Source organism: Theropithecus gelada, chromosome 7a, assembly GCF_003255815.1.
Source record: "Theropithecus gelada isolate Dixy chromosome 7a, Tgel_1.0, whole genome shotgun sequence".
NCBI classification, from domain to species: Eukaryota; Metazoa; Chordata; class Mammalia; order Primates; family Cercopithecidae; genus Theropithecus; species Theropithecus gelada.
The window spans coordinates 32731806-32759451 of NC_037674.1; the positions used below are offsets into that span (position 1 = coordinate 32731806).

A 27646-nucleotide genomic window follows, 5' to 3' on the forward strand; every position below is an offset into this window, starting at 1 on the left:
CACCTCTTCAAAGTCATCAGGAACACTCTCATTTTCCTCTAAGAGTGCTGGCTAGACCTTTGCATCCTGCTCTTCCTTCTACTTAAGCCAGCATCCTCTCATGACCCCTCTATCCCTGCTGTTAAGATAGCCTTCTTGGTGTCTGGGCCTACAGCTGCCTGCAGCCATCTTGCTTCTGTGCTCCAGGAAAGCCTACAAGACTGGCACGCTGCTCTCAGAAGGCACTTGGTATCACAGTGTCCTGGGAGCTTGTCTCTACTGCTGGGATTCACACACAGATGCTCAGTCAATGCTGGAGGGTTGGTTACCTGGAAACCACATCCTCAGCCTCCTTTCTCTTCATAATCCTCTGCAGGTGGTTCCCAACCTACAAACCAGATGAGTTCTAAAAGCTTATTTTGCAATTAATTGATTGTTTGGAGTTAGGATGCATCTTCCTGAGGATTCAGTGTCATAAATGGTGGTTAGGTTCCAGGCCCCCAACCAACATCTATTCCAGAGTTCAGCTACAATAGTAGCGGTGGTATAGCTGAACTCTGGTGTCATGAAGAGAGTGGTCTTTTGGACTCAGACAGGCCTTGATGACTTCTATCTGGTTTAACCACTGAGCCTCGGTTGCTTCACCTGCAAAATGGTGATAATTAATACTTACCTGGCAGGGTTGCTGAATAGTGCATATAAGGTGTTTAACATAGTACTTAGCACTTGGTAAATGCACAATGAATGCTCAGTATTATTTATTACTGCACCATTACATACCTAGTTTGTTTAATAGCACCAAATACCTAATCATTGTTTATACTGCCCTTTCTCCCTCCCCTCCCCTCCCTTCCCCTCCTCTCCTCTTCTTTTTTCTTTCTTCTTTTTTATTCTTACCTAGTCTGGAGTGCAGTGGTGGGATCTCAGCTCACTGCAGCCTCCATCTCCTGGGTTCAAGCAATTCTCATGCCTCAGCCTCCTGAGTAGCTGGGATTACAGGCGTGCACCGCCACACCCGGCTCACTTTTGTATTTTTAGTAGAGATGAGGTTTGCCATGTTGGCCAGGCTGGTCTTGAACTCCTGGCCTCAGGTGATCCACCTGCCTTGGCCTCCTAAAATGCTGGGATTATAGGCATTAGCCACTGCACCCAGCCTATACTGCCATTTCTGTGGGTAAACTGACTCCAACGTCAAACTCTACGTTAGTCACTCAGAATTGAAATAGTGCTGCTTTTTTTTTTTTTTTTTTTTTTTCCCCTTCTGGGGATTCCAGATTGCTGGGGAAAAGGAGTCTCTCTCATTCATTTATTCATTCAATTCATAAGCAATTGCATTATGCCAGATATACGGGGGGGAAAAGGTGAGCAAAAGCCAATATAGCCCCTGTTCTCGTGGATCTTACAGATGGATGATGGAGACAAATATTAATTAAAACAAAAATCATCTAAATGTGAAAATACAGCTGCTGTGAAGGAGAGGTGATGGGAAAGGGTCTAGGGAGGTGTTTCCTGGGTATTGGGTGGGTCTCTGGATTGGTTCTTTGTCACTGAGTGGCAGACACTGTCTTCAGCTAAGTGGTACAGAGCTTTGACAGCGCTGGCTTTACATACGAACAGGGGCGGAGGTGGCTTGAGCCTTTGGGGGTTGGTAGTAGAAGCAGCAGTCCAAGTTGTCTGAGATGTTGGGGACACCATCAGAGACACCTAGGTGGCTGGTTAAGGAAGAAGCATTTACAAGAGAGGAGAAGCTGGGAAGAGGCATTGCTGGGGAGGAGAGGAGCCGCCTTGCCTGTGGGCCAGGGATGCTGGGTTCTCAGGTGGTGCTTATTAAGAGTGTTTTAACTTGGCTACCCCTTATTTTCAGCCACAATAACACCCTAGTCCGTGTTTCCTGCCACTGTGGCTTCCTATGGCTAAACAAGTGTAATAAATATCTTGTTCTATATAATTGCCTCCATCTCATATCTCATTTTTTGGTACTCATTTCTTGCTCTCAATCCCTTTCTGTTTCTCTTTTTTTTTCTCCTATTTGGTTTCTCCCATTCTGCTCTGTGACTAACATCAGTTCTTCTGTTTTTCATCCAATTATCATGTCTGTCTTGGAGAAGCATGTTTTCTGGGGAGGGTCAGTCTACCATGGTTGCCCAGCTCCCTGCTTGCTCCTTCTTCCTTCCATAAGATGGCAGTTTGCGGTTTTTTAGTCCTCTAGTTCTACTCTTTGGCTTGTGGGAAACTGTCCACAGCTCATAAATTATCACCACATAGCTCATATTCACACCCTACCTTGTCTAGTCCCTTGAGCTTGGAGACTTGCTGGGCTTCTCTTTATGTACCTGTGAGGTGATGCTCTGTGTTCACTGGCCCAGGGAGATGTTTGCCCTGTTCTTCCTGGCAGAGGCATAATCTGAGAGCAGTGTTCTGAGACCTGACCAGCGTGTGTGCCCAATGACCTATTGAATGATGTGAGTTTCTCTGCGCTGGCCGCCCGACATGCCAGAGGTGGCGGGTGAGTCAGGAGTTGGGTGTGCAGCACTGGAGTGACCACACTGAGTACATCAGTGGGTTTCACTGCCTGGTGCCTCCCTTTTCTTGGCATTGCTTTAAAAAAAAAAATCCTTTAATTTTAGAATAGCTTTAGATTGATAAGGAAATTGCAAAGATCGTACAGAAACTACACCCAATTTCCCCTATTATCAATCTCAAACATTTGGTTTGCCATAATTAATGAAACATTTTTGATAAGTTATTATTAGCTAGAGTCCACACTTTATCCTGATTTTCTTAGTTTTATTTAATGTCCTTTTTCTGTTCCCTGATCCCATCCAGGATACTACATTTAGTTGTCATGTCTTGACTGTGATGGTTTGAGACGTTCCTTGTTTTTGATGACCTTGATGGTTTTGAAGGGTATTGGTTGGGTATTTGCTAGGATTGGAATTTGATATTTTTCTCACGATTAGGCTGGGATTAGGGGTATTGGGAAGAAGACCACAGAGATAAAGTGCCCTTCTCATCAAAGGACATATCAACATGACTTATCACTACTGATACTGATCTTGATAAAGCTTGTGCCTGGCTCAGTTAGTGTCTGCCAGGTTTCTCCACTGTGAAATTATTCTTTTCCCCTCTTTCTATGCTGTAGCTTCTGGGAGGAAGTCACTATGTGCAGCCCACACATAAGAAGTAAGGAGTTATGTTCCCTGTCCTCTGGGACAGGTTATCTAAATAAATTATTTGGAATTCTGCATGGGCGAGTTGTCTGCTCTTCCCCATTTATGTATTTATTTAGTCATAAATGTGGATTCATGGATATTTATTTTATACTTTGAGTTATCCAATACTACTTTATTTTTTGGGCCATTGGGAGATCTTTTAGTTGACTCCTGTGTACCTTAATCATTGTGGGTAATTTTGGTTCCTTTTTTAAGTACTTGTTTAATTTCTGGCACTGTAGGATACTCCAGGCTCATCTTGTATATTTCCTGCCCTAGTCTTAGAATAATAAGCCATTTATTCAAAGAACCCTGTTTCCTTTTATTGTAGAACTTATTGGTATTAGAGACTAAGATTTGGGTGCTAAGTACTCATTGATACTGGAGTACTGTTGCTTCTAGGTGCTCTCAGCTGAGAGAGCAAGAAAACATAGATGTGTACACTAGCCTGTGTATATAGACATATTTATACATATTCCTGTATGTAACCATCTACATATCAGATGAAACATGAGTTCATACGGATGTCTCCACTTGAATCAATTACCACATGGGTCATTCTAACCTCCTGCGCTTGCATGTCTATAACTTCTCCAGCAGTAAGCAGACTCCCACCACCTGGCATCTATTTACTTAATTGTTCAATTCCAGTATACACATATAGTGGTTTCGGAATCGTTAATGCATTCCTCTATGGGAAATAACTTTATCAACTATAGTGAAATACTTATGTATAGTACCTTTGCCTTTGGTCTTACAGATTCCACTCATTTCTGGAGTTATTTCGGTCAGCACATTTTTCTATCACCCCCTTGAGTGAAGTTGTTTCATATAATTTTTAATGCAGTTACATTCTTTTTAGTCTGACCGCTCTTGAAAAGAGATAAATGAGCAGGAAGATAAAGACTCAGCCATTAGGGAACTAAGTTAGAAAAAGCTTGTGAACAATTCATTTTCTATGTACTGAATGTATGGTGGCTTCATGCCGCTGGATGATGCTATCGTACTATTTTCCCATCCCCTTGCTTTTATTCCCATCCATTTGCTATGGGCTGAATGTGTCCTCACAAAATTCATATTGGAGGTTAAAATCCTAACTCCCAGTGCTTTGGTAGTTGAAGATGGGATCTTTGGGAGGTAATTCAGGTTAGATTAGGTCACGAAGATGAGGCCCTTAGAATGAGATTATTGGCTTTATAAGAAGAGAAAGAGTGAGAGAGAGAATCTGTGTGCTCTCACCAAGGAAAGGCCATGTGAGAACATAGCAAGAAGACAGCTGTCTGCAAGCCAAGAAGAGAGCCCTCACCAGGAACTGAATTGGCTGGTACCTTGGTCTTGGAGTTCTTACCTCAAGAACTGTGAGAAATATCTTTCTGTTGTTTAAGCCACTCGGTCTGTGATATTTTGTCATAGCAGCCCAAGCTGACTAATACACCATTATATATAGAAAGAGTATAGGCATCCCTGTGCTGTCAAGAGGCTCTTAAACCAAATTTCCTAATTCCCTTTCTACCCTTAAACACCAAAAGGACCCCTCTTTCCTCCAACACACCTGGGCTTAGGACATCCATCCAGGTAATGTTCTTGGTGGTGCATTGAGATGTAAGAGCTCCCGGTTAAGGGTCTGGCAAGACACTTTTGGCTAAAACAAGCATTAGGATCAGGAGAATGTTTCTCAGTGGAAAGAATGTAATCACCTACCTGAAGGAAAAAATGGCCCCTTTCCCCAAATATTCTGAGCCTGCTTTAGAGCAGGAGAGCCCACTTTTACAGCAGGAAGCACCCCGAGAAGGAAGTAGAGAGTGGTGACTTGAGTGGCCTCGGATCTGGGTCCCGTCCCTGCTCTTCAGTATATGGAGCTGTCAGGCATCGTGTGCTCCTGTGTAGACGAGGACGGCAGCAGGGTGCTGCCTGAGATCATGGATATGGATGTGAGTGATTGTTCCGAGGCCTAAGTTTTGAAAGGCTTTCTGGAGGCAGGTTTTTCTCTGGGATGCTGATTGTGGGGTTTTAATGTCTCCCCTTTCATTATTCAACGTTCTTGGCTTCTTTAGATTGATTCATCATGTCTTCTGCCTACACCTGTGTGCTCACATTTTTACAAGCAGAGAAGTCACTGGAGCTGTAACCAGCCTAGGTGAGCAAATGAAGTCCATGTGGGGCCCTATCATCTATAGATGAGTGATTAAAAAACAAAAACAAAAAACCCTTAAACCCTGCCAGAGGGTAATTTTTCATTGTCTCCCTTTTATGTTTCTTCCTTTTTCCTCTTCAGTTTTTTTCTCCCTTCCTTGCAGTGATTTTTTTTCTTTTATTGCCTGTTTCATTTCACAATCTGGCACTGTTCTGGTAGGAATGTCTGCTTCCTGCCACCCTCAGGAAGTCAGAGAACAGGGTAGATGTGTCCAGGGCTTCACCCCATGACTTCCAATGGTATGACTCAAAGAAGGCTCCCATGGGAGAGATCTACCCAGGAAAATAAATTGCACTTTGGTTTTTAATACAAGAACCTTCATAAACTGAGCCCCTAGGAGAAAACGAAGACATTTAAATACTATTCTCTTTTTGCAGTTTGCTCTGTGGTCATCAGTTAACCACCCAAATGGAAGTGCATTTGTTAATGTTCAACACTGAGTTAATGTCTGGAGGATGGCTTTGGACAGCATAGTGCAGAGTAGGTTAATGTTTAATGTAAAAGTACTTAGATGAGTACTTGGTACATAGTAAGAGTGTTCAAGAGTTAATTACATTATTATTATTATTATTGCAAACTAAAAATTGCTCCCAGGTTGTATGTTGTGAGGTAGTAAGGCGAAGGTGAGGGACCTAGTGTCAGTATTGGCTTTAGGTGGAAGAAAATAAACTGGAGTTGCTATTGTTGCATTACTGGTATAAGAAAAGCAGGAAGATAAAGACTCAGCCATTAGGGAACTAAGTTAGAAAAAGCTTGTGAATAATTCATTTTCTATGTACTGAATGTGTGGTGGCTTCATGCTGCTGGAGGATGCTATTGTACTATTTTCCCATCCCCTTGCTTTTATTGCCATCCATTTGCTATGGGCTGAATGTGTCCTCACAAAATTCATATTGGAGGTTAAAATCCTAACTCCCAGTGTTAGGGACCCAGTGGTGATGGACATGGAAATAGATCCCAGAGCAGAGGTTTGGGCCTACAAATTTGGAACTAGGAAGTTTGAAAGTGACTCATCTAAGGGAAGGCAGGGGTGTGTTAGATGGTCCCCAAAAGCCTTTTTGCCTTGAGAATGTGATTCTATGTACGTTCCCTCCACCTGGAGTAGTTTGGGGGTAGAAGGTAGGCATGTATGGCTATAGAGGAGAGGGAAAAGAAGTGACTCTTTTTATCTGGTTTGGATTCTCTTATCAATGTTTTTGTTGGCATTCCCAGGATAAGGAGGTATTTCCACATGCTTCAGCAACTGGTTTTTGTTAAACACAGACCATACCTCTTCCGCTGATCTTGTCACACCCTCAGGGGCTCAGCTGCAACTCAGGACAACAGGCAACAGCCAGAGGAAGGAAAGAAGTAATAGTCCGTAAAATTAGGTAACAGTCCTGCTCAGAAATATTTGAGCATAAATACCAGGTTATATCTTTTCATTTGCACCCCCAACCCCCATGACTCATCCCTGGAGAGAGGAAGCAAATATAGCAGATTTCATACTGGGGTAAAGGGGAAGAGTGTGGGGTGGGCATCTGTTTTCTAAGACAGCCTTTTTTTAAATGTTAATTTCTGCATGATTAACATCCTTTGAAAGAGTTGTTTTTCCTCCATTCTTTTGTTAGCCCATTCTGGTCGAGCTTCCATGCCTTCCACTCTGGCATCAAAGTTCTTGCTAAGGTCACCTTCCATCTGCATCCCGCCTTGTGCAGTGATGCTCCAGTCTTTGCCTGCTTAATGGTAGCCTTTGGCTTGCTTGACCCCTCCTTCCTTCTTGCAGCCCCAGCTTCTCTGGGCTTCTGGGATGCCAGGCTGTCCAGATTTCCTCCCATCCCCGGGTCGCTCCTTCTCAGTTGTCTGTGTCTGCTGCTCCTCTTTTCCCCGTCTTCTTACTGTTGGCGTGCTAGAGCGTAGATCCTCATTCTGAATGTGGGAAAAGCAGGTGATGATTCAGTGGGTCTGCGGTGGAGTCCACGATTCTGCGTTTCTCACGTGCTCCCAGGCGATGCTGTTGCTGCGGGGCCGCAGAGCCACCGCAGCTCAGTGCTGGAGCTCCATCCTCGCTTCCCCATCTACGTGACTTCCTAGCTGAGCTCCTCCAGTCCCCGGCTTTAAATAAGACCTCGAATCTTATTGGTGACTTCTTGCCCCACTTGGGTCAAAACCCAGAGTTGTATTCAGGCCCACAACACCCGGTGGATTTGGCTCCTGCGCACTCCTCTGCCCTTAGCTGCTATGCCCTCCACATCTCCCACCGGGCTCTGGCCAAGTCTGCCTTCCCACTGATTCTCCAATTTGCCTAGCACGTTTCTCCCTCCTGAGCTCTAAACTTGCTTTTCTTTCTACCTGGCACTCACACGGCTTAGATCTCATCTTCTCTTTCAGAGCAAATGTTCCCTTCCCGGCGAGGGCTTCCTTAACTGTCTATCTAGAATGGACCTTCACTCCACCACCATCGCCTCGCTGTCACCTACCCCGGTTCATTTTCTTACCATGCTATGTGAGTTTCTCTTTCATCCTCACTCTGCCTACCAGAGTGTGGGTTCTGTGGGAAAAAGGACCTTGTCTCCCCATTTAACTGCTATAGAAGGATGCCTAGCATAGTAATAAGCTCTTGGTAAGAACTTGTTAGTAATTACATAAAGCATTAGTATCAGCATGTCCCAGATGAGCTGATGACCACTGATACTACCACGCCATTCCAGTGTCTGTGTTTTTAATGGTTTGGGTATCAGGTTACATTATTGTAAGTATCATGAACTAGTGGAAAGAACCAAGATGGACAGAACACATAAACGATGCCTTTACACCCCATGAAGACCCAACAGTTTTATGGCAGACTAGGGAAATGAAGGTTTCATAGTTGTTCGAATTAAAAAAAGGTGGTAGAAAATTGAGGCATCTCATTGTACAAGGTAGGTAACATCTGTGCAATGAAATCATGACCTTCTCTATTGAAGTCCCTGTTCACACCATATAAGGTGATGCAGTTTCAGCAAAATTATCACCCTGCATATTAATGTTGTGAATTTGAATTATATTGACTTTGTAATTGCATTTGTATTTAATGTGCAGATGTTTTGGTATTGATGGTAATATGAGAACTATAAGAGTTTTATATTTGTACATTTGATGAGAAACATTAAGTAAACACTAAGAATCATTGAGAATTGTTTTTTCTTTAAAGGCATCTGTACATTACACAAGCTTGTGAAAGACTAAAATAGGAACTAAGCAAGACTGAAGGTGTGGCTGAGGACGGGGAAAGGAAAAAGTTTTAAATTCCAAAACTGCTTGTAAAAAGCTATTTTTAACAAAATAAGAATAATAGGCTGGGCGTGGTGGCTCGTGCCTATAGTTCCAGCTACTTGGGAGGCTGAGGCAGGAGGATCCCTTGAGTCCAGGAGTTCGAGGTTGCAGTGAGCTATGATCTCACCACTGCATTCCCACCTGGGTGATGGAGCAGTACCCTGTCTCAAAAATAAAAATATAAAAAGTAAAAAGACCCTGAGTGGGCTATTAAGTTTTAGCATGCTTTCAAAAGAGGGACATTTTAAAACATCTACATTCAGGCCAGGTGCAGTGGCTCATGCCTTGTAATCTCAGCACTTTGGGAGGCCGAGGCGGGCAGATCACTTGAGGTCAGGAGTTTGAGATCAGTCTGGCCAACATGGTGAAACCGTCTCTACTAAAAATACAAAAATTAGCCAGGCCTGGTGGCATATACCTGTAGTCCCAGCTGCTTGGGAGGCTGAGGTGGGAGAAGTGCTTGAACCTGGGAGATGGAGATTGCAATGAGCTGAGGCTGTGCTGCTGCACTCCAGCCTGGGTGACAGAGCAAGAGTCTGTCTCAAAAAAATAAAAAAATAAAAAAAATTCCACATTCATATGAATACAAAAGTTGTATTGACAAACCCTAAAAGGCTAAAATATACTTTTTTTTGTTTATATAATTAAAACTTCAATTTTGGATTACCGATCTAATTTCTGGTTATTGAAAAATGTAAATTGTGAAACTTCCTTGCTGGAGACATCTATATATCATAAAATATTTAAATATAAAAATAATGGAGTAGATGCTTTTACTCACCAATTCTAGGGCCTGGCTTAGGAAGGTATGTAGGCAGGGACCCCCCCAATTCTAACTTGTGCCCCAGGCCCTCCTCCTTTCCTCTGGCTCCTAGAGATCAGAGAGGAAGGTATTCTGCACTTAAGAAATGGGGCCAAGAAGAAGAAGACACATTCTTTTTTTTTTTTTTTTTTGGGAGAGGGTCTCGCTCTGTTGCTCAAGCTGGAGTGCAGTGGTGCAATCTCGGCTCACTGCAACCTCTGCCTCCCAGGTTCAAGGGATTCTCCTGCCTCAACCTCCTGAGTAGCTAGGATTACAGGTGCACACCATCATGGCTGGCTAATTTTTGTATTTTTAGTAGAGACAGGGTTTCACCATGTTGAACAGGCTGGTCTCCAACTCCTGACCTCAAGTGATCTGCCTGCCTAGGCATTCCAAAATGCTGGGATTACAGGCGTGGGCCACCACACCAGGCCACATTCTTTTTTTTTTTTTTTTTTTTTTTTATTTTTTAAGACAGGTTCTCTCTCTGTTGCCCAGGCTGAAGTATAGTAGTACAATCATGGCTCACTGCATCCTCAACCTTTGAGGCTCAAGTGATCCTCCCACCTCAGCCTCCTGAATAGCTGGGACTGCAGGCACGTGTCTCCATGCTCGGCTGTTTTTTTTGTATTTTTTGTAGAGTCAAGGTTTTGCCATGTTGCCCAGGCTGATCTGGAACTCCTGGGTTAAAGTGATCCGCCTGCCTCGGCCTCCCAAAGTGTTGGGATTACAGGGATGAGACACAGCTGTTGGCCAGGAGACACATTCATGCTTTGAAAGGAGACATGAACGGCCCTTCTCCTTCACACATTTCCTTTGAGTGTATGTGTTTGTTTCTACCCAGTTCATTTCCACATATAATTTGAGGCTAACAGACCCATCTACATAGATCTGTGATGCCAGGGAGCCTGGGGCAGAAGATGAAGGCTGGAATGGGGTGAGGGTGCTTTAGGAAGGAGAGAGGGAGCTAAGGGCCACAGCACTGCTCACAATCTCTAAACGAATGGCCATTCTTCAGGTACCTGAGGGGCTGGTGAGAGCAAGGCACAGCGTGTTTGGGGTGACTTCTGGGTTTGGGTAGTCCCCCTTCCCCTGCTGCCCATCTGAGAGAATTCTGGAGAGGACGATCTTACTGGGGCACGAGGTCCCTGGTGTCATCACCTTTGCAGGTAATAGCTGTCTTGAACAACAGCAGAGAACCTGAAATTATACAAGTAGCAAGCTGCTAGGTTTCTAAAAATATTTTAGGTGGTTTATTTTGATTTTATTTTTAAATATTTTGGATGCCTACGCAGTGTTATCTTCCATGTTTTTAATAGCCACACTATACAATATGGAGTAGGTTTCTGTGGACAAATACAGGTGCCTGTCATTTATAGCATAGTCTCTTTGGGACCCGTGCAACAACTGGCTCATGCATTTATGAAACTGGGTTGGTTTGTGAGTTGATGACCCTCAGGGAGCTGGGAAGGCTGCATGGCATGGACGCTTCCCCGGTGGCTCTGGATTTGCAATCATTTCGCTAAATTTGCTCATGATGCACATTCCCTCACTCCTTTCACTGATGAGGACAAAGATGGCTAATTTTCCCTGATTGGATCTGTTGTTTTGAGTGACAGAGAAGAGAGAGATACTTTGCTGAAAGTACAACATATTCCAAGGGAGAACACTGAGCTTTGGAATTCACTTTGCACACGTCTGTGAGGATGTTCCGGGAACCAGGCTTGTTAGAGCTAGCATTGCTGGAATTCCACACGCCCCATGCCTCCCTTAAGAGATGCTTGATAACCCCAGGGCCTAATTTCTACTTTTGGAACATACCTACCTTGTGACGTGGAGGCTGGAGGTGGGAAGGAAAGCCCCCGTGAGGCTGGGGATCTGGTTCTCATGTTTTAGACAGTTCTAAATATTCGGGCTGGAGATGCCTGAAGGATGGGTGTGTGTTATGGAAAACCTTGACTTTTTTTTTTCTTTTACATTGTTCACATTTTAAAACAAAGTTCAGAGAGCTGTGCGCATTGAGCATGATTTATTAGATCATTCATTCATTCATTTATATGTGAAACACTGTTCTGGATGCCAGAAATGTGGCAAGGAGGAAGGTCTGGCCGAGGAGTGACACTTCCACTGAGCTCTGACAGATAAGAGCTTGTCTTGCTGGCACACCGGTGCCGCGGGACGTAGTGACACGCTGTGGTCCACAGTCCTCCAGTGACCATGTCAGCATAACTGAATACAAACTGTGGGAGGCAGAAAAGTAAAAATGTGGTCTCTGCTCAAGAAAGAGCGCGGGTCTTAGCGACAAAGTCTGGGTCTAAATCTTGGTGCTGCCCCTGGCCCAGGTGTAAGGCCTCAGAGGAAATTACCTGCCAGAGTTTCACATCCCTAAAGTGGAGAAAACAGGGGCTGTGAGGATCTCATCAGACAAGAGGCTACAAAGAAAGCACCGTGGCTGGCCTTGTGGAGGGATGATGTGTGTGTCTGACTCAGAATCAGTAGAAAAAGCTTAAAATGTGGTTGCTGGGACAAAACTAATCTACCAGAGAAGCCACGGCTGGAGTGGCTGTGCTGAGCTGTGTGGTGCTGGTCTGTGCTGGAATGCCAAGGAAGAGGCAGAAGCTGCCTCCAGTAGGTGAGCAACAACAACAACAACAACAACAAACAGTGCGGCTGCACAGTGTAAGAACAGAAGCCTCTTTTGTTGGGTACTTGCAAAAATATTCCCTTCCTCTTGGTAGCCTGGTCTAATGGTATTAATGCCAACTGTGTGAACCTGAGCATAAGGTAGGCCCTGAGTTTGAGTAGCTTTTCAGTGTTGAGTTGACTACACAATTACCAGTGACAACACTGAGAAATCTAAGACTCCATTTGACTGGGCGGGGGTGGGGGGTAAATTTATGTCTTGGACATTTTGGTTTCAGTGTAGATTTAGTAGGTACCATATGTCAGGGATGGCAAGTGCATTTGGATGGCACCAACCAATTGGTAGTGACTGCAGGGTGCAGCGTTGAGGAGGATTCTGAAGCCAGATTTGTGCTTAGAGAGAAAATGATAATAATCCTTTATTGATATAATTTGGACCTAGGCTTCGTAGAGGAAACTACAGCACAAACGGCGTGGATCTATTATCTCTGAGAGGTTTTCTATGTATATGGCAGTATGAAGATGTTCATTTATTCACCCAACATTTATTTATTATATCTCCACTATGGACATAGCATTGTACTTTAGATTCTCAGCCCTCTGTCTTCTTAATTAGTTAATAAATTATTTCAGGATATTGGTGATTAATGCTGGTTGGTGAATTAGTGGGGTTTTCAGTCTTTTCCTCATAAGTGTTTACAAACATTTTATGAACAAAGCCAGCTTTCTTGTGTCCATAAATGCTGCACTGAATTCTGTCTCAGATTCCTGTTATTATTATTTTTTGAGACAGGGTCTCTCAGTCTGTCACCCAGGCTGGAGTGCAGTGGCGTGGTCATGGCTCCCCGCAGCCTTGACCTCTCTGGGCTCAGCTGATCTTCGTATCTCAGCCTCTCGAGTAGCTGGGACTACAGGCGTGTATCACCACACTCAGCTAATTTTTATATTTTTCGTAGAGATGGGGTCTCCCTGTGTTGCCCAGGGTGGTCTCAAACTCCTGGGCTCAAGTGATCCACCTGCTTCAGCCTCCCAAAGTGCTGGGGTGACCAGCATAAGCCACTGCCCGGCTGACCCCCGTCATTTCACTTAGCATACAATATGTGATTTTCCTAATTACTTTATGAAGTCATCACCGACAGTCTGACTTTAGAGACAGGAAAACAGAGAAATTAAAGAACTTGTCCAGAGCCAATACTGGACTTGAGCCACATGTCAGAAATATTTCCTGCCTCGGCATCTTGGAGTCAGGTGCCATTGCTTGTCTTCAGAACCATAAACTTCTGTAGCTTAGCTCTGCACTGGTGGGAGAAACTTTCAGAAATCATTTTAAGGCTCAAGAGGTGTAAAGGATGAATGACTTATCTAACACTTTTTTGGGGACATGAATTCTGTATTTTTTTCAGTAACCATGAAGAATATAAAATACGAACTGCTGGATTTATTAAAGTAATAAAAATTAAAAAATAATAAAAGTTGGTAACATATGAACACCATAAATTAAGTGGTGATATATGTGCTAATCAGTTAAGAGAAGTGGGCAAGAGAAGTGGGACCCATCCATAGGGAAACGAGGGGGGTAGACTTTCAGGGGGAAGTGGGGGCTTCTTGGGGGACAGCCACTTGGTGCCCATGCTCCCAGGGCCAGGCCACGTGGATCAGATGAGTTGAGTCCCAGTGACTCCAGATTTTTTTTTTTTGAGATAGAGTCTCACTCTGTTGCCCAGGCTGGGGTGCAATGGTATGATCTTGGCTCACTGCAAGCTTCACCCCCAGGGTTCAAGTGATTCTTCCTGCCTCAGCCTCCCAAGTAGCTGGGACTATAGGTGCCCACCACCATGGCCGGCTAGTTTTTTATATTTTTAGTAGAGATGGGATTTTGCTATGTTGGCCAGGCTGGTCTCCCAAAGGTCTCGGCCTCCCAAAGTGCTGGCATTACAGGCGTGAGCCAGTGCGCCCAGCCAACTCCAGATTTTCAAACTCCTGTTTGATTCTCCTAGGTCTCCAACCCTAGTAAAAGGAGCCTTTTTACAGGCTTTTCTTTTTTGCCATCTTCATTTTTGTACAAGGTGGGTTTAGGGGGTAGTTGTAGCACTCAATATTAAAAGTTTATTTTTTCCCCCAAATAGAAAAGTTGTAGTTGTCAGGTTCATTTAAAAAGATTCAAAGCATCCTGAACTGTGTAAAACAGACAGCAACTCTGCTTTCATTTCCAAACCTCAAGTTTATTTTTGAAATTGTTTTCCCAGGGAGTTCTGAAGGTTTGACTGTATACAAGGATACTTCCTTTGAAATCTGAAGAGTTTGGTCAGTTTCCTACATTTGCACTACAAAACACGTAGAGAGAAAACGTAAAAGCTCAGTTTAGGTAAGACTGCCTCTTTCTGTCATGTTAGGGAATACATTGGAACTCATATGTGTTTAGCCAATCTTGGCTTTCTATACCCTGATCTTTCAATTTCATCTAGTTGAGGTTCTAATATGAATATCCCCATACAAAATTCTGTCTTCCCACTAGTTCCACAGACAAATCCTTTAGGAGTAAATGTGTCATCCACTGTTTAGCAAGCTTGTCCAAGCCCCGGCCCGTGGGCTGCCTGTGGCCCAGGATGGCTTTGAATGCACCCAAAGGAAATTCGTAAACATTCTTAAAGCATTTTGAGATTTTTTTTTGTGATTTTATTTTATTTTTAAACCTCATCAGCTGTCATTAGTGTTAGTGCATTTTTTGTGTGGCCCAAGACAATTGTTCTTCTTCCAGTGTGGCCCAGGGAAGCCAAAAGATTGGACACCCCGGGTTTAGAGGTTTTAACTCGTGTTTATCATCAGACTGGCAGTATCTTCTCTCTAAATGAGGCAGTCACAGGATCCCACTCAGGGGAAATTACTTTTTGGTTGGTGGATCAATTCTTATTTCCTAGAATTAAGCTCAAGACTGCACTGAGACTCATCAGCTCCCTACCCACTGTGTTAGATGCTCTTTTAAGTGATTTGTGTGGTAAAATAGAATTACTTGTTCGAAGCAAACATACCTAGAGTCTCTGCCCCATGCTAGATACTATGCCGATTGCTTGGGCCAGCCTGGCTTGGCTGATGGGGACTCTTGTCCTTGGAGGCAAGGGCCGGCCACAGCATAAAGGTGAAGATTTCAGATTGCCTGGCTGCATTTCCTCAGTAGCCACAGGGCCTCTGGAATGGCTGGTGAATATGCATGCAGGTCCTGGAGGTGCCGCTGTGAATTAGAGTGGTGGGGTGGGGATGTGTGGACCAGCATTACGTGACTAATCTCCATGCTCAGCTGATAACATGTGATGGCCCAGAGAGAGGAAATGTTTCTATCTGGCATATGTTCATAGTTCTTCCAGGAGCTAAGCCCTTTGTTCTTACAAACACACTCATTGATCTCGCTAACTAAAGCAATTATCATCATTTAGCAGTCTTTTCATAAAGTATTATTTCCACTCCAAAACACCACTTTTATTTGCCAAGTGCCACAATGTTGCATCCTGGCAATTGATCAGCATTTACTGCCAAATTATGTAAGCCTTTGGTTAGGCTTAGTCCCCGACGGCGCAAGCGTGTCTGTGGTGTGCATTAGGATTGTAAACGTGGCCCAGTGCCTGCAAGTGGAGAACAGCTGTCCCTAAATTCATTAATTAATTCAGTGTTTACACTTTGATTGGGAAGGAAATCCACATTTGCTTAAGACACCAGTGCCCAGCTGAGAAATGTTGTTCCATGAAAATACTGGATTGAGGTTTGTTGTCAAGGAAATGTAAATTGTGGATGTTTCATGAAATTTAAATATGTGGATTAATTTACCGTTAGGGAGTTAAGATTGTAATAAGCCAAGGTGGCTTTATTCAAAGATTGAAATGTAATTAGTGTTGACTATAGTAGGAGTAGCTAAAGGACCATAAATCCTACACAAGAATTTTGCTAATAAAAGAGGAAATATTTCATTGAAAAGTCAGTGTGAGCTTAAGAACTGACTTTTTCTATGACACTTATTGGTAAATAACATAACCCCATTTAGTAAATACCACACACACAAAATTTCTTCTGTTTAAAGAAGATTGTTAGAAACTAACAAATATGAAGACTTCTAGAGATGCAGAATAAAATATGCCAGTGCTGCTCAGAAAAAAGGGGTTAAGACATACCTGGTTATTTTGGTGTCAGCCCTCATGCATCACTTCATTAGTCTAAGGCAGGCTTGCTGTACTTGTCCTTAGTATTGAGTTGTTTTATGATATTAGTAGCCTTGTCAAACCAGATAAGTTTAGAAGTTCTTATCCTTTTCAAAATTCCACTCAAATGATAGTAAGGGGAGAAAAAAATCTGCAAAAGGCAAAAAATGGCAGTGGAGGCTTTGGTGGCAACTCCTGCAACGATTCAGGGGTGGTCCCCGGGCTGGCCGAGGGATAGACCCCTCCACCTGAAGTGCTCACTGAAATGCTGAAATGAGGTGCTTTGTCTGCAGAACCGCAGAGAGGCTTAGAAGTGGGAAGGCATTGTTACCATAGTAGGCCACAGAGACAGGCCAAATATAGGGAGTTATTAAAACCAGCATAATTAGACCCTGCACCCTGTCCCTGCCTCCCTTCCCGACCCCAATAGCAGCCTAGAGGTCTGTTCTCTGGAGAAATGGAACTGGAATGGTGTTGGGGTGTTGATGGAGGTGACTAAAAGAGAGACTGATGACAGCTGGGAGCTTGGTCACTCTTCTGCTCTGTCCATAATGACAGCAACCAGGCGTGTGCAGCCCCAGCAATGAAGTGGAAGACTCTTTCCTTGAGAAATTGAACAAGTCCAGAAAAAAATGCCCCCAGATAACTGAAATGTGTGGGTTCTTCAGTGGAATACTTTTTTCTTTCACGTTAAAATTGACACTCATCAACTAATAAGTCCTCTCCACATGTGCAGAGCCACCAATCTGCTTTGGTCCTTCGTTCTTAAATAGGATCAGGTAGTCGCGGTGTATAAGGTGTATCACCAAAGTCTTCAATATGAAAGGTAGGGGTCAAAACAGGAAAAGAGCAACCTTGCAGAAGATGGTGCTGTTGCAGAAAGCAGAGAAAACATGTTTTTTGAAAAAAGTTATCCTTGCAGAGAGAAGCTGTTTCATATCCAAAATAATAATAACATGTATGAAAGAGGAACAATTAGAGAACAAGAAAGAGCTATTGAGTATTACAAATTAAATACCGGAATTAAAAACCTGTTGAAGATGTATCTCTCAAAAGTAGAACAAAAAAGATGGAGTTAAAAAGCAGGAGAGAAAAGAAATATGAAAAATTAAAATCTGATTAAAAAAATTCAACATTGCTATTATAGTAGATGCAGAAACCAAGAACAAAATAAAATAGTAATCTGAACATTATCACAGAAAGATTGCAAAAATATTTTAGAGAACTAAAGACATGAATTTCCAAATTGGAAGCATATATATATTATGTGCTTATGTTTTATGAAAGTGTCCACTTTGCCCAATTTTATAAAACCCCCAACTGGGTATGCCATTATGAAATTTCAGAACACCAATGATAAAGAAAAGGTCCTAAAAGCTTTAAGAGGAACAGAAACAGGTCACACACAAAGGAAAGGGTACAATGATAGCTTCAGAATTCTTCAAAACATCCTTGGAACCTAAAAGATAATGAAGTTTGCAAAGCTTTAAAAAATAGCATGGAAATTATTTCTAACCTGGCTTCTATGTCCAGCTAGACCACCAATGAAAAGTAAGCATAGAATAGACATTTTTCAAAATACAAGGAGTCAAATATTTTTCTCCATTGAACTTTTTCTTAGAAAACTACTGGAAGTGTATTGTATCAGACCAATTGGGGAAACTAACAAAGAGGAAGACATGAAACCCGGAAAATAATATAGCACAAAAGGAAGAGAGCACTGAGACCCTAATATAGGGCAGGAGGAGGGAAGACTGTTAAAAAAAAGTCACCAAATGACCAAATTACCTGATATTTTGATCATCCGGAAATTAGTACTGATAAGCATCTAACAGATGTAATGTAGTTGAGGGAAAGATTTAAGGATAGGTATATAGAAAAGACAAGTAAAACAGTATTCAATCATTAACTCTAGAAAAGTAAAAATTTTATAAGAAAAGTTCGGTAAGACCATAGTATATAACTTTTTAGTGAATATTTATATTGTCATAGTAATGTAAATAGTTGACTCTTGATTTTTTTATTGGTAGGTTAGCCAAGTGAGAGACTTGTATGTATGGTGTAGCATCCATCCTACGTAGAACCAATAAGTTAAGGAATCACAGGCAGGAATATTATTTAGCAAAAGGGAGGTAAGTATTAGAAGAAATAGCTAAAATTTGCAGTTTTTTCTGTTTTTTTTTTTTTCTTTTTTTTTTTTCCTGGGTGATGTGTTCAGGATCAGGGAAGGGAAGCTGAAGAATGTAGGTTTTTCACTTATATTGTTTTACTTTGATTAAAAAATAAATTATTTAAAAATACTAATATAACTGAAAATGAAAGTTGACAATGAAATATGTGAAATTGGTGAGATAAGATAAATATTACAGATGAATGTACCTCTCTGAGTTGTTCCTATCTTTAAAATGGTAAATGATGGTATCTAAAATGTTTTAGATTTAAAAGAATTATCACCAAGCAAAACTGACAACACTATGCTAGTTGTAGGAAACTGAATATATTCAGGAAGCCCCAAGACAGAATAGAGAGGCAAAACAAGTAAAGATGTGCTAGAGACAAACAACGTAATTATTAAGGTTGTACAGATGGATAGATTTTGAATGTTATCCCTTAAAATGGAGACTACACCTAGCACCCATGAAGCATTGACAAATGTTATCCATATATTTGCTCACAAAGGGAAGCTCAATATATTTAAAAAGGAAGAAATGGTAGAGACTTCATTTTCTGACCACAATACAGGTAGAAATTAGCAACATTTACAAATAAAGACACTCCAAACGAAAACAGCACAGAAACAAAATACTACATATGCAAAAACTTTCTCAAAATCAATTCTTGGGTCAAAGCAGAAATCAAAATCCCAAACAGAAACTACCTAGAAAATAGCAATAGAAACATTACTGAGGTAGAAACTGTTTGCTGCCTTTATAAAGTCCATTCTCCTCTCTCTTTTTACTAACTGAACATTGATTTTGTTGGATGTTGATGACCAGCTAAAGCACCCTATTTTCCAATCTCCCTTGCAGCTGGGGTTGGCCATATGATTAAGTTCTCACTAATAAGATATAAAGGATTATTGGTAGGTGGGGATTCCAGGAAAGCTATTTAAAAAGAAAGTTGAGTCACTTGGCCTAAGCCTTTGGCCTATGTGATGCTGGATCAACTATCTTGTAATCATAAGGGGTCTAATATATGTTGAAGAAGATGAGTGGAAAGATAGAAGGGGTGCTCCTTATCCCTGGTCTCTTTCAGCCCTGGACTTCCTATCTCTGGGGAAAAATTCCTGTCTTAAGCTGCTATGTGGGAGTCTGTTAGTAGGAGCTGACATAATTTTTAAGTGACTTAGTTACAAATCACCATTTATGTGATTGAAGAATGAAAATAAACAAGTCAAGCAAGTCAAGAACTTAGAAATGGAACAACAAAATAAAACAAAGGAAAGTGGAAGGAAATAATAAAAATCAAACTAGAACTCAGTCAAGTTGAAAATTAAAGAAAAGCTTGATAAATCCAGGAGCTAGTTCTTTAGGGAAACAATTTTAAAAATACATACACAGATATATTCTACCAGTGTAATCAAGAAATAGAAAAAGAAAATACAACATTAGATAATAAAGAAATGAAATGATTTATCCTACCCAAATTCTGCAAATAAATTTGAAAATTGGATGGAATAGATGATTTTCTTGGAAAATGTGCTAGTAGATTGACTCTAGAATAGAAAGAAAACTCAAAAAGTGTCTCAAAAGTGGAGGGAAAAAAAAGAGACAGCTGCTATTTGTGACCAGTTGCTACTGCTCTTCCTGGAGTCCCTTTACCGTTGCGGTTTTGCAGTGTTACAAGTGAATTTCTGGTGGGGAACCTCGGAGTGTGAGGCAGGGTGGCCATCCTGCTTGGTGAGCTGTCTGTAGTCATCTGACAAGGTTGGCCACACACCAGAAAGGCGATGGCAACTATTCTTGGCATCAGGACCCATCACAAAATACAGAGCCCTGAGTGTTCTTCATTTTTTAAATAACATTTTCCAGATCAATGTGCTATTGAACTTTTTTGGTAAGAAGAAAAGATTGAAAATGATTTATAATCATTTAATTTCACTGTCAGTCTCACAAACAACTGATTCCTCATTCAAATAGTAGTGTTAAAGATTTTGAAACAAGATTGTGCATAAAAAAAGGCTGAAAGTAGTTTGAGAGGAAAATGAACCACAGAGTAACAAAGAAAAATGGTGAGCATCAGAATTCCTTAGCTCTTAATTATTTTCATGGAAAAGTACCTAACTCTCAAATGCTGGTAACTGGAACATCCTATTGGTTAAAAATAAACAGCATAGAGCTTCAGGAAACCAACTAAACTTAAAAAAAAGAAAAAAAGAAAAGAAAAGAAGAAGGCAACCAGAACAGCCCAAAACAGAATAACAAAGTCAGAATAACGAAGTTATGCCAAAGGTGTCAGGTCATTACACCGGTTGTCTGCCCTCAGGCCAGAGTTCAAGCTCAGTGTTGACAAACTCAGTGGCCACGTGGGCTGAAGGGCATCCAGAAAGTCCTGCTTGGTCACCAGAGGGCTGCCCTTCAGCACTTGGTTCTGAGGTGTCTTTGCTGTTTAAAATGTCTTGTTTTCTTTGAACTTTGAAGTTTCCCCTTCCTAATTATTTCAATCTTCATTTAAACAGATGTAATTCTAACCTAATGTCCTCTTTTTACCCCATCTCTCCCTGGTAGCTGGAACAGTGAACCATGGAGCTGTATTTCGGTGAATATCAACATGTGCAGCAGGAATATGGGGTCCATCTGAGACTCGCAAGTGATGATACCCAAAAATCGAGGAGTTCCCAGAACTCCAAGGCAGGCTCTTACGGTGTCAGTATTCGGGTCCAGGGAATTGATGGTCACCCCTACATTGTCCTGAATAACACAGAACGGTGCCTAGCAGGCACATCGTTTTCTGAAAATGGACCACCCTTTCCACCTCCAGTGGTAAATAACCTGCCTCTACATTCCAGCAATGGTTCTGTGCTAAAGGAGAACAGTGAAGAACTGCAGCTTCCAGAAAACCCATACGCCCAGCCTAGCCCAGTAAGAAACCTGAAACAGCCCCCTCTCCATGAAGGCAAGAATGGAGTTCTAGATCGCAAAGATGGGTCCATGAAGCCATCTCACATGCTGAACTTTCAGAGGCATCCAGAGCTTTTGCAGCCCTATGACCCTGAAAAGAATGAATTGAACTTACAAAATCACCAGCCTCCTGAGAGTAATTGGCTAAAAACGTTGACAGAAGAAGGCATCAATAATAAGAAGCCTTGGACTTGCTTTCCCAAACCTAGCAATTCCCAGCCTACCAGTCCCTCCTTGGATGACCTGGCCAAATCTGGTGTGACAGCTATTCGTTTATGCAGCTCTGTGGTCATAGAGGACCCTAAAAAGCAGACCTCAGTGTGTGTCAACGTTCAGAGCTGCACCAAGGAGAGGGTGGGAGAGGAGGCCCGTTCCACTAGCGGGAGACCCCTGACTGCCCACAGCCCACATGCCCACCCCGAAACCAAGAAAACCAGGCCAGATGTTCTTCCCTTCCGGCGACAGGATTCAGCGGGACCCGTCCTGGATGGAGCTCGGTCCCGGAGGTCCTCCTCGTCATCGACAACTCCCACGTCTGCCAACTCTTTGTACAGGTTTTTACTGGATGATCAGGATTGTGCCATCCATGCCGACAACGTCAATCGTCATGAAAACAGAAGGTATATCCCCTTCCTGCCAGGAACTGGACGGGATATTGATACGGGATCAATTCCTGGTGTGGATCAGTTAATTGAAAAATTTGATCAAAAACCTGGGCTTCAGAGAAGAGGAAGGACTGGGAAGCGAAACAGAATTAATCCAGATGACAGGAAAAGATCCAGAAGCGTGGATAGCGCCTTTCCTTTTGGCCTCCAGGGGAACTCCGAGTACCTGACTGAATTCAGTAGGAACTTGGGCAAGTCAAACGAACACCTCCTCCGGCCTTCCCAGGTGTGCCCGCAGCGGCCACTGTCTCAGGAGCACCGTGGGAAACAGAGCGTGGGCCGTACCTTTGCAAAGCTGCAGGGAGCAGCGCACGGGGCTCCATGTGCCCGCTCCAGGCCTCCCCAGCAGAATATAGATGGGAAAGTTCTGGAAACCAAAGGTACTCAGGAAGGTACAGTGATCCGTGCGCCCTCCCTTGGTGCACAGAGTAAAAAGGAGGAGGAGGTGAAAACAGCCACTGCCACGCTGATGTTACAGAACCGGGCAGCAGCAACTTCGCCTGATTCTGGCCCCAAGAAAATTTCTGTGAAGACATTTCCTTCGGCCTCGAATACTCAGGTAACACTAGTGCAATTCCTGTTTTTTTTTTTTTTTTTAATTTTCTCTTCCTTCTAAATAATCTAATGATGTACTCATGGTGCATGAGGCCATAGGAATTACACATCCTCAATCTTGTATCAGGAATCACACAGCTGATCTGTTTCGTTATCCAGTTGTGTCCTACTCACGATGTCCTACTGCCAATTGTATAGTTTTCTGGGTTCTTTGAAGTTCAGCTGGATTCCCATTGAGATCTCTCTGTAAAGTAACTTGGCAGACGCTATAGAGAGGCTCAGTTGTTCTGTTTGTGTATGCATGAAATCTGAAAGTATGCAGAATTTGTTTCTACACAGAGGCTGAATGGTTAGATTTGTGTAGATATATTAATTTTCCTCATAAAATTGAGTGACTGGGTTAATTTCTAGCCTGAAAAATTAGGTTAATCTTTATTTAGGTTAATTATCAAGTGATAGAATCTAAGTGGTACATTTAGTGTTTTGATAGTAACAATAAAAAATAATGATATTGATAAAATGGTAAAAAGAAATGTAGCTAAGTGCTAAGCACTATTTGTTATATATTACAGGATTGCACCAACCCTGTGCAGGTAATATCTATTAACCTCAATTTACAGGTGAGAACATTGAGAGGAGGAGAAGTTAAGTAACTTCCCCAAGATTATGAAGCTGGTAAATGTTGTAACTGGCTCTAAGGAGGATGCTCACTGGAGGAATTATTTTGTGTTTGGAAGCCTCTGGGAACTTCATCCTCAAGGTCTAACAACAGGCTTTATGTTCCAGGCCACACCGGATCTCTTAAAGGGCCAGCAAGAGCTCACTCAGCAAACCAATGAGGAGACAGCTAAGCAGATTCTCTACAATTACCTCAAAGAAGGGTTAGTGATTTTCCCTCTGAAAGAGCAAAGTATTGTTGTTTCTGGTGGGACTCTTAATTTCCTTTTCTGAGGGCTTAATGTTTACCTTCCTTTTTTGCCCTGTGCCAGCCGTTGGAGGGTTAAAACTCAATGGCTGGGGTTTTCATGACGGCATTTGTCTTGTGTGGTATGGGGTGGGGGTTTTGGGAGGGGTGTGTAGGAAAGTACACCACACTTTAAAAATTAAAATGAATACATTTTAAAAATGACCCTTTACTATTTCAAAAGCAAATTCAAAGATAGGAAGAGTGTCTACTCTTCAGGTTTGAATGGAGTCTGCCGTCACCTTGAGTTCTTCCACGCAATGTTAGTCCTTTAGAAGTTACAAATACAAACACCTCCCCTCCCCAGAGTTAACATTGGCCAAGAGCCCCTGCTTCCATTATTTTTAAAGCATGTGTGAGTCATTTAAAAGCAGTGCTTTCCATGCTTATCTTGGTGGTTGAGTTGGAATAATCAGGGTTTCAGCCCTTACTTAGATACCAACTGTGCTGGAACTCGAGCAAGGGATTTGAAGTTTCTGTTTCAGTTCTCTCATCAGATATGATTAAGAAGAAGGAAAAAAAAAAAAAACAAAAAAACAAAGCTTTACAGCCTACATGACTGAAAACCAGCCACTTGGCAAATCCTCATTGGTATCAAAATACTGTATATTTTTGTATTGTGCCTTACAATTATTTGTCAGTTTTAGAGCTAACAAAATAGTAAGGCTCAAAATATAAGATAGGGGATCTTTTGAAAAGGGGGAAAAAAAAAAAAGTAACCCAAAAGATTCATCTAGCTAAGAACTGGTTATTAGTATCTCCCTGTGGAAGACTTCACCATGTTAAGATTAAGGTAGAAGAAATTTTGACTTGTAAAATTCATTATTTTTTTTTATTTTTTGAGACAGAGTCTCACTCTGTCATTCAGGCTGGAATGCAGTGGCATGATCTTGGCTCACTGCAATCTCCACCTCCCAGGTTCAAGAGATTCTCCTGCCTCAGCCACCCGAGTAGCTAGGATTATAGGTGTGCGCCATCATGTCTGGCTAATTTTTGTATTTTTAGTAGAGACAGGGTTTTGCCATGTTGGCAAGGCTGATCTCTAACGCCTAACCTCGAGTGATCCACCCGCATCTGCCTCCCAAAGTGCTGAGATTACAGACGTGAGCCACTGCACCTGGCCAAAATTCATTAAATTCTTTTATGTATGTATTTTTTGGCACATGATTTATTGAGACATCGGTAAGACAGACTTTAGTGGGAGGTGCCTGTTGAAGGAAGTTTATTTTAAATCTTTTTCTTCTAATTGCTGGGAGTGTGGTAGAAGTTAATAAAACTTAGTATCTCAGTGTTAGCTGTGAAAGCCCAGACAAAGGGCTGCCATGTTGACAATCTTGGCTTAGGGGTTTTATTTTTTTAAACATAGGTTAAACAAATTAAGATCATTGTAGGTCATTCTTAGTGTAAGATTTAAGTGTACAGTGTGTTTGTGTGTGTGAGAGAGATACACACAAACCCACTTCAAAGAAAAGGAGAATTCCTTTTGGAATGGACATGAGCCATTTGAATCAAAGAACAGATTGCTAGATGTTCACTGGATGTCTTCTCCAAGCTTACTGAGGATGTGCTTATGTCCCTGGGAACCCTGTCCCAAATTGAGTGGTAACACGTAATTTATTTGGGAAAAAAAGACACCATCCATCCTGCTCTCACACTGATTTTGTCTGAGGCTTTAATGAATTCACAGCTCCTGCAGTTTATCTTCTTAAAGTGCCTGTTGTGTGTGTGTGTGTCATGACATGTAAATTGTTCTGAGACCAATGGGTGTGTCCCTCATTGTTTTCTCTGCTGTCCCTTTTTCAGAAGTGCCGATAATGACGATGCTACTAAAAGGAAAGTCAACTTGGTCTTTGAGAAAATCCAGACCTTAAAGTCTCGAGCAGCTGGGAGTGCACAAGGAAATAACCAAGTAAATGGAGATTTTGTATTTTGTGGAGTGCAGTTAGCATGGAATGTGGTAAACAACTTGCTGTTTCTTCAGTCTGTATGTTTGCTTATAGCAGTAAGTGGGACATTTCCTGAGTAGTGAGGAGTACTCCCCATGTTTTAAATGTTCATTTGCACCCAACCTTTTTTATTGAGACGGAGTCTCTATCTGTCACCCAGGCTGGAGTGCAGTGGTATGATCTTGGCTCACTGCAACCTCTGCCTCCTGAGCTCAAGCTATCCTCCCACCTCAGCCTCCCAAGCAGCTGGAGCTACAGGCGTGTGCCACCACACCCGGATAAGTTTTGTGTTTTTAGTAGGGTATGGGTTTCACCATGTTGCTCAGGGTGGTCTTGAACTCTTGGGCTCAAGCAATCCACTCAACTTGGCATCCCAAAGTGCTGGGATTACAGGCATAAGCCACCATGCTTGGCCTTACCGTACAGCCTTTTTTCCAGAAATGTTTAAAGATATTTTATTTAAAAAAACATAGACTATAATAGGATGATAAAAACAGATGGCGAGATTTAAAAGGGGAAAATAAGAATAAGAGGACTAGCATTGTTGTCGGCAAACGCGGAAGGTAAGTGTGAACAGGCGTGGACCCAGGCTCTGGAGCTTCAGGTGTGAAAGAGAATGGGACTAGAGACTGGTGACGCTGACCAGCTGTGGCGCAGGGGCCAGGAAAGAGCTCAGTGAGTGCCAAGTTAGTTTTTAAATAACTGTCTGATTGATTGTGCTGAATTTGAGTGGGGACATAGAGGTTTTTTTTTTAGAGAGAGAGACCTCTCACGTTTGATAAAACAACTACTGTATGTCAGACACACCTGGTGCCCTGGAAGTAAGCCGCTCTTAAGAGAGTACGGCTGTACACTTGTTCCTCAATCCTACACCACCTTGTGTAGAACTCATTTCCTGCTTGTCCAGCTTCCTTTCCCCTCCCAGGGGAATTCTGCATGGGAAGGAAAGAGGAAGATACCTGGAGGCAGGTAATAGGAAACTTGTCTAGAGCTTCTGTCTAACTTGGGAAATGTACATATAGGGGATAATTTTAGGCATCACCCTACCGTCTTTACTACTTGTTATTCCCCCGGCACTCAGCTAACCCATGACGGCTGCGCTGACCTCAGATAGAGCAATGCCATACACACACAGACGCAATTCCTACTGGGGAATCTTTACACCATACTCCTTGGCGTATACATTGCCTTGAGGAGCTCTACATAGTTCTTAAAGTCAGTCCAGTATTTCTTTGCTAAAACCCTGAAGTCCAAATTATCAACACGATTCTTGTTTTTTGTATACCTGCATACAGGCTATGCACAGAGTGTGGGTTGGAATCTCACTGGCTGTTATAAAGCAATATAAAGGGTCTTGAACATAGGGGCTTAGGGTATAACTTAGCAAACAGATGAGTCTTCAACAGATATCCTTTTTATATTATTTTATTGGGGTATAACTTATATAAAGTAAATTACCCAAATTGTATCGGTACAGTACATTGAATTTTTTTTTTTTTTTTTTTTGAGACAGAATCTCGCTCTGTGGCCCAGGCTGGAGTGCAGTGGCACCATCTTGGCTCACTGTAAGCTCCGCCTCCTGGGTTCACGTCATTCTTCTGCTTCAGCCTCCCGAGTAGCTGGGACTACAGGCGCCCGCCACCACACCCGGCTAATTTTTTGTATTTTTAGTAGAGACGAGGTTTCACCGTGTTTGCCAGGATGGTCTCGATCTCCTGACCTCGTGATCCGCCCGTCTTGCCCTCCCAAAGTGCTGGGATTACAGACTTGAGCCACCGCGCCCGGCCGGTACATTGAATTTTTAACATAGCTTTGCATCCATGGAATTGTCATCCCAATCAAGGTGCAGAACACTCCCATCACCCAGGTTTCCTGGGTTTCTTCCCCATCAATTACACCCCATCCTTCTGGAGGTAATCATATCCTGACTTCTATCACCTAGAGTCGTTTTGCCTCTCTTGACTTTTATATAAAGAAAATTTCACAATGTGTATTCTTGTGTGTCTAGCTGCATTTCCTCAACATTATTATATCATCAAGATTCTTTTTTTTTTTTTTTTTTTTTTTTTTTTTTTTTTTTTTTTG

The 27646-nt window shown here is 42.3% G+C and overlaps 1 protein-coding gene across 2 annotated transcripts in view; it reads left to right on the forward strand.

Moving 5' to 3' along the window:
• Positions 1-27646, forward strand: part of CGNL1 (cingulin like 1) — a 176636-nt gene that overhangs the window by 43909 nt on the left and 105081 nt on the right. Inside the window, exons 1-4 of one of the 2 annotated variants that reach the window (XM_025390494.1) lie at positions 4434-4549; positions 21039-22655; positions 23438-23532; positions 25419-25524. In XM_025390494.1, the coding sequence (XP_025246279.1) occupies positions 21054-22655; positions 23438-23532; positions 25419-25524 (1803 nt within the window). In that variant the 5' untranslated portion in view covers positions 4434-4549; positions 21039-21053. Of the gene's footprint in view, positions 1-4433; positions 4550-21038; positions 22656-23437; positions 23533-25418; positions 25525-27646 lie in introns of those variants that run through there. The other variant, XM_025390493.1, reaches the window with a different exon arrangement.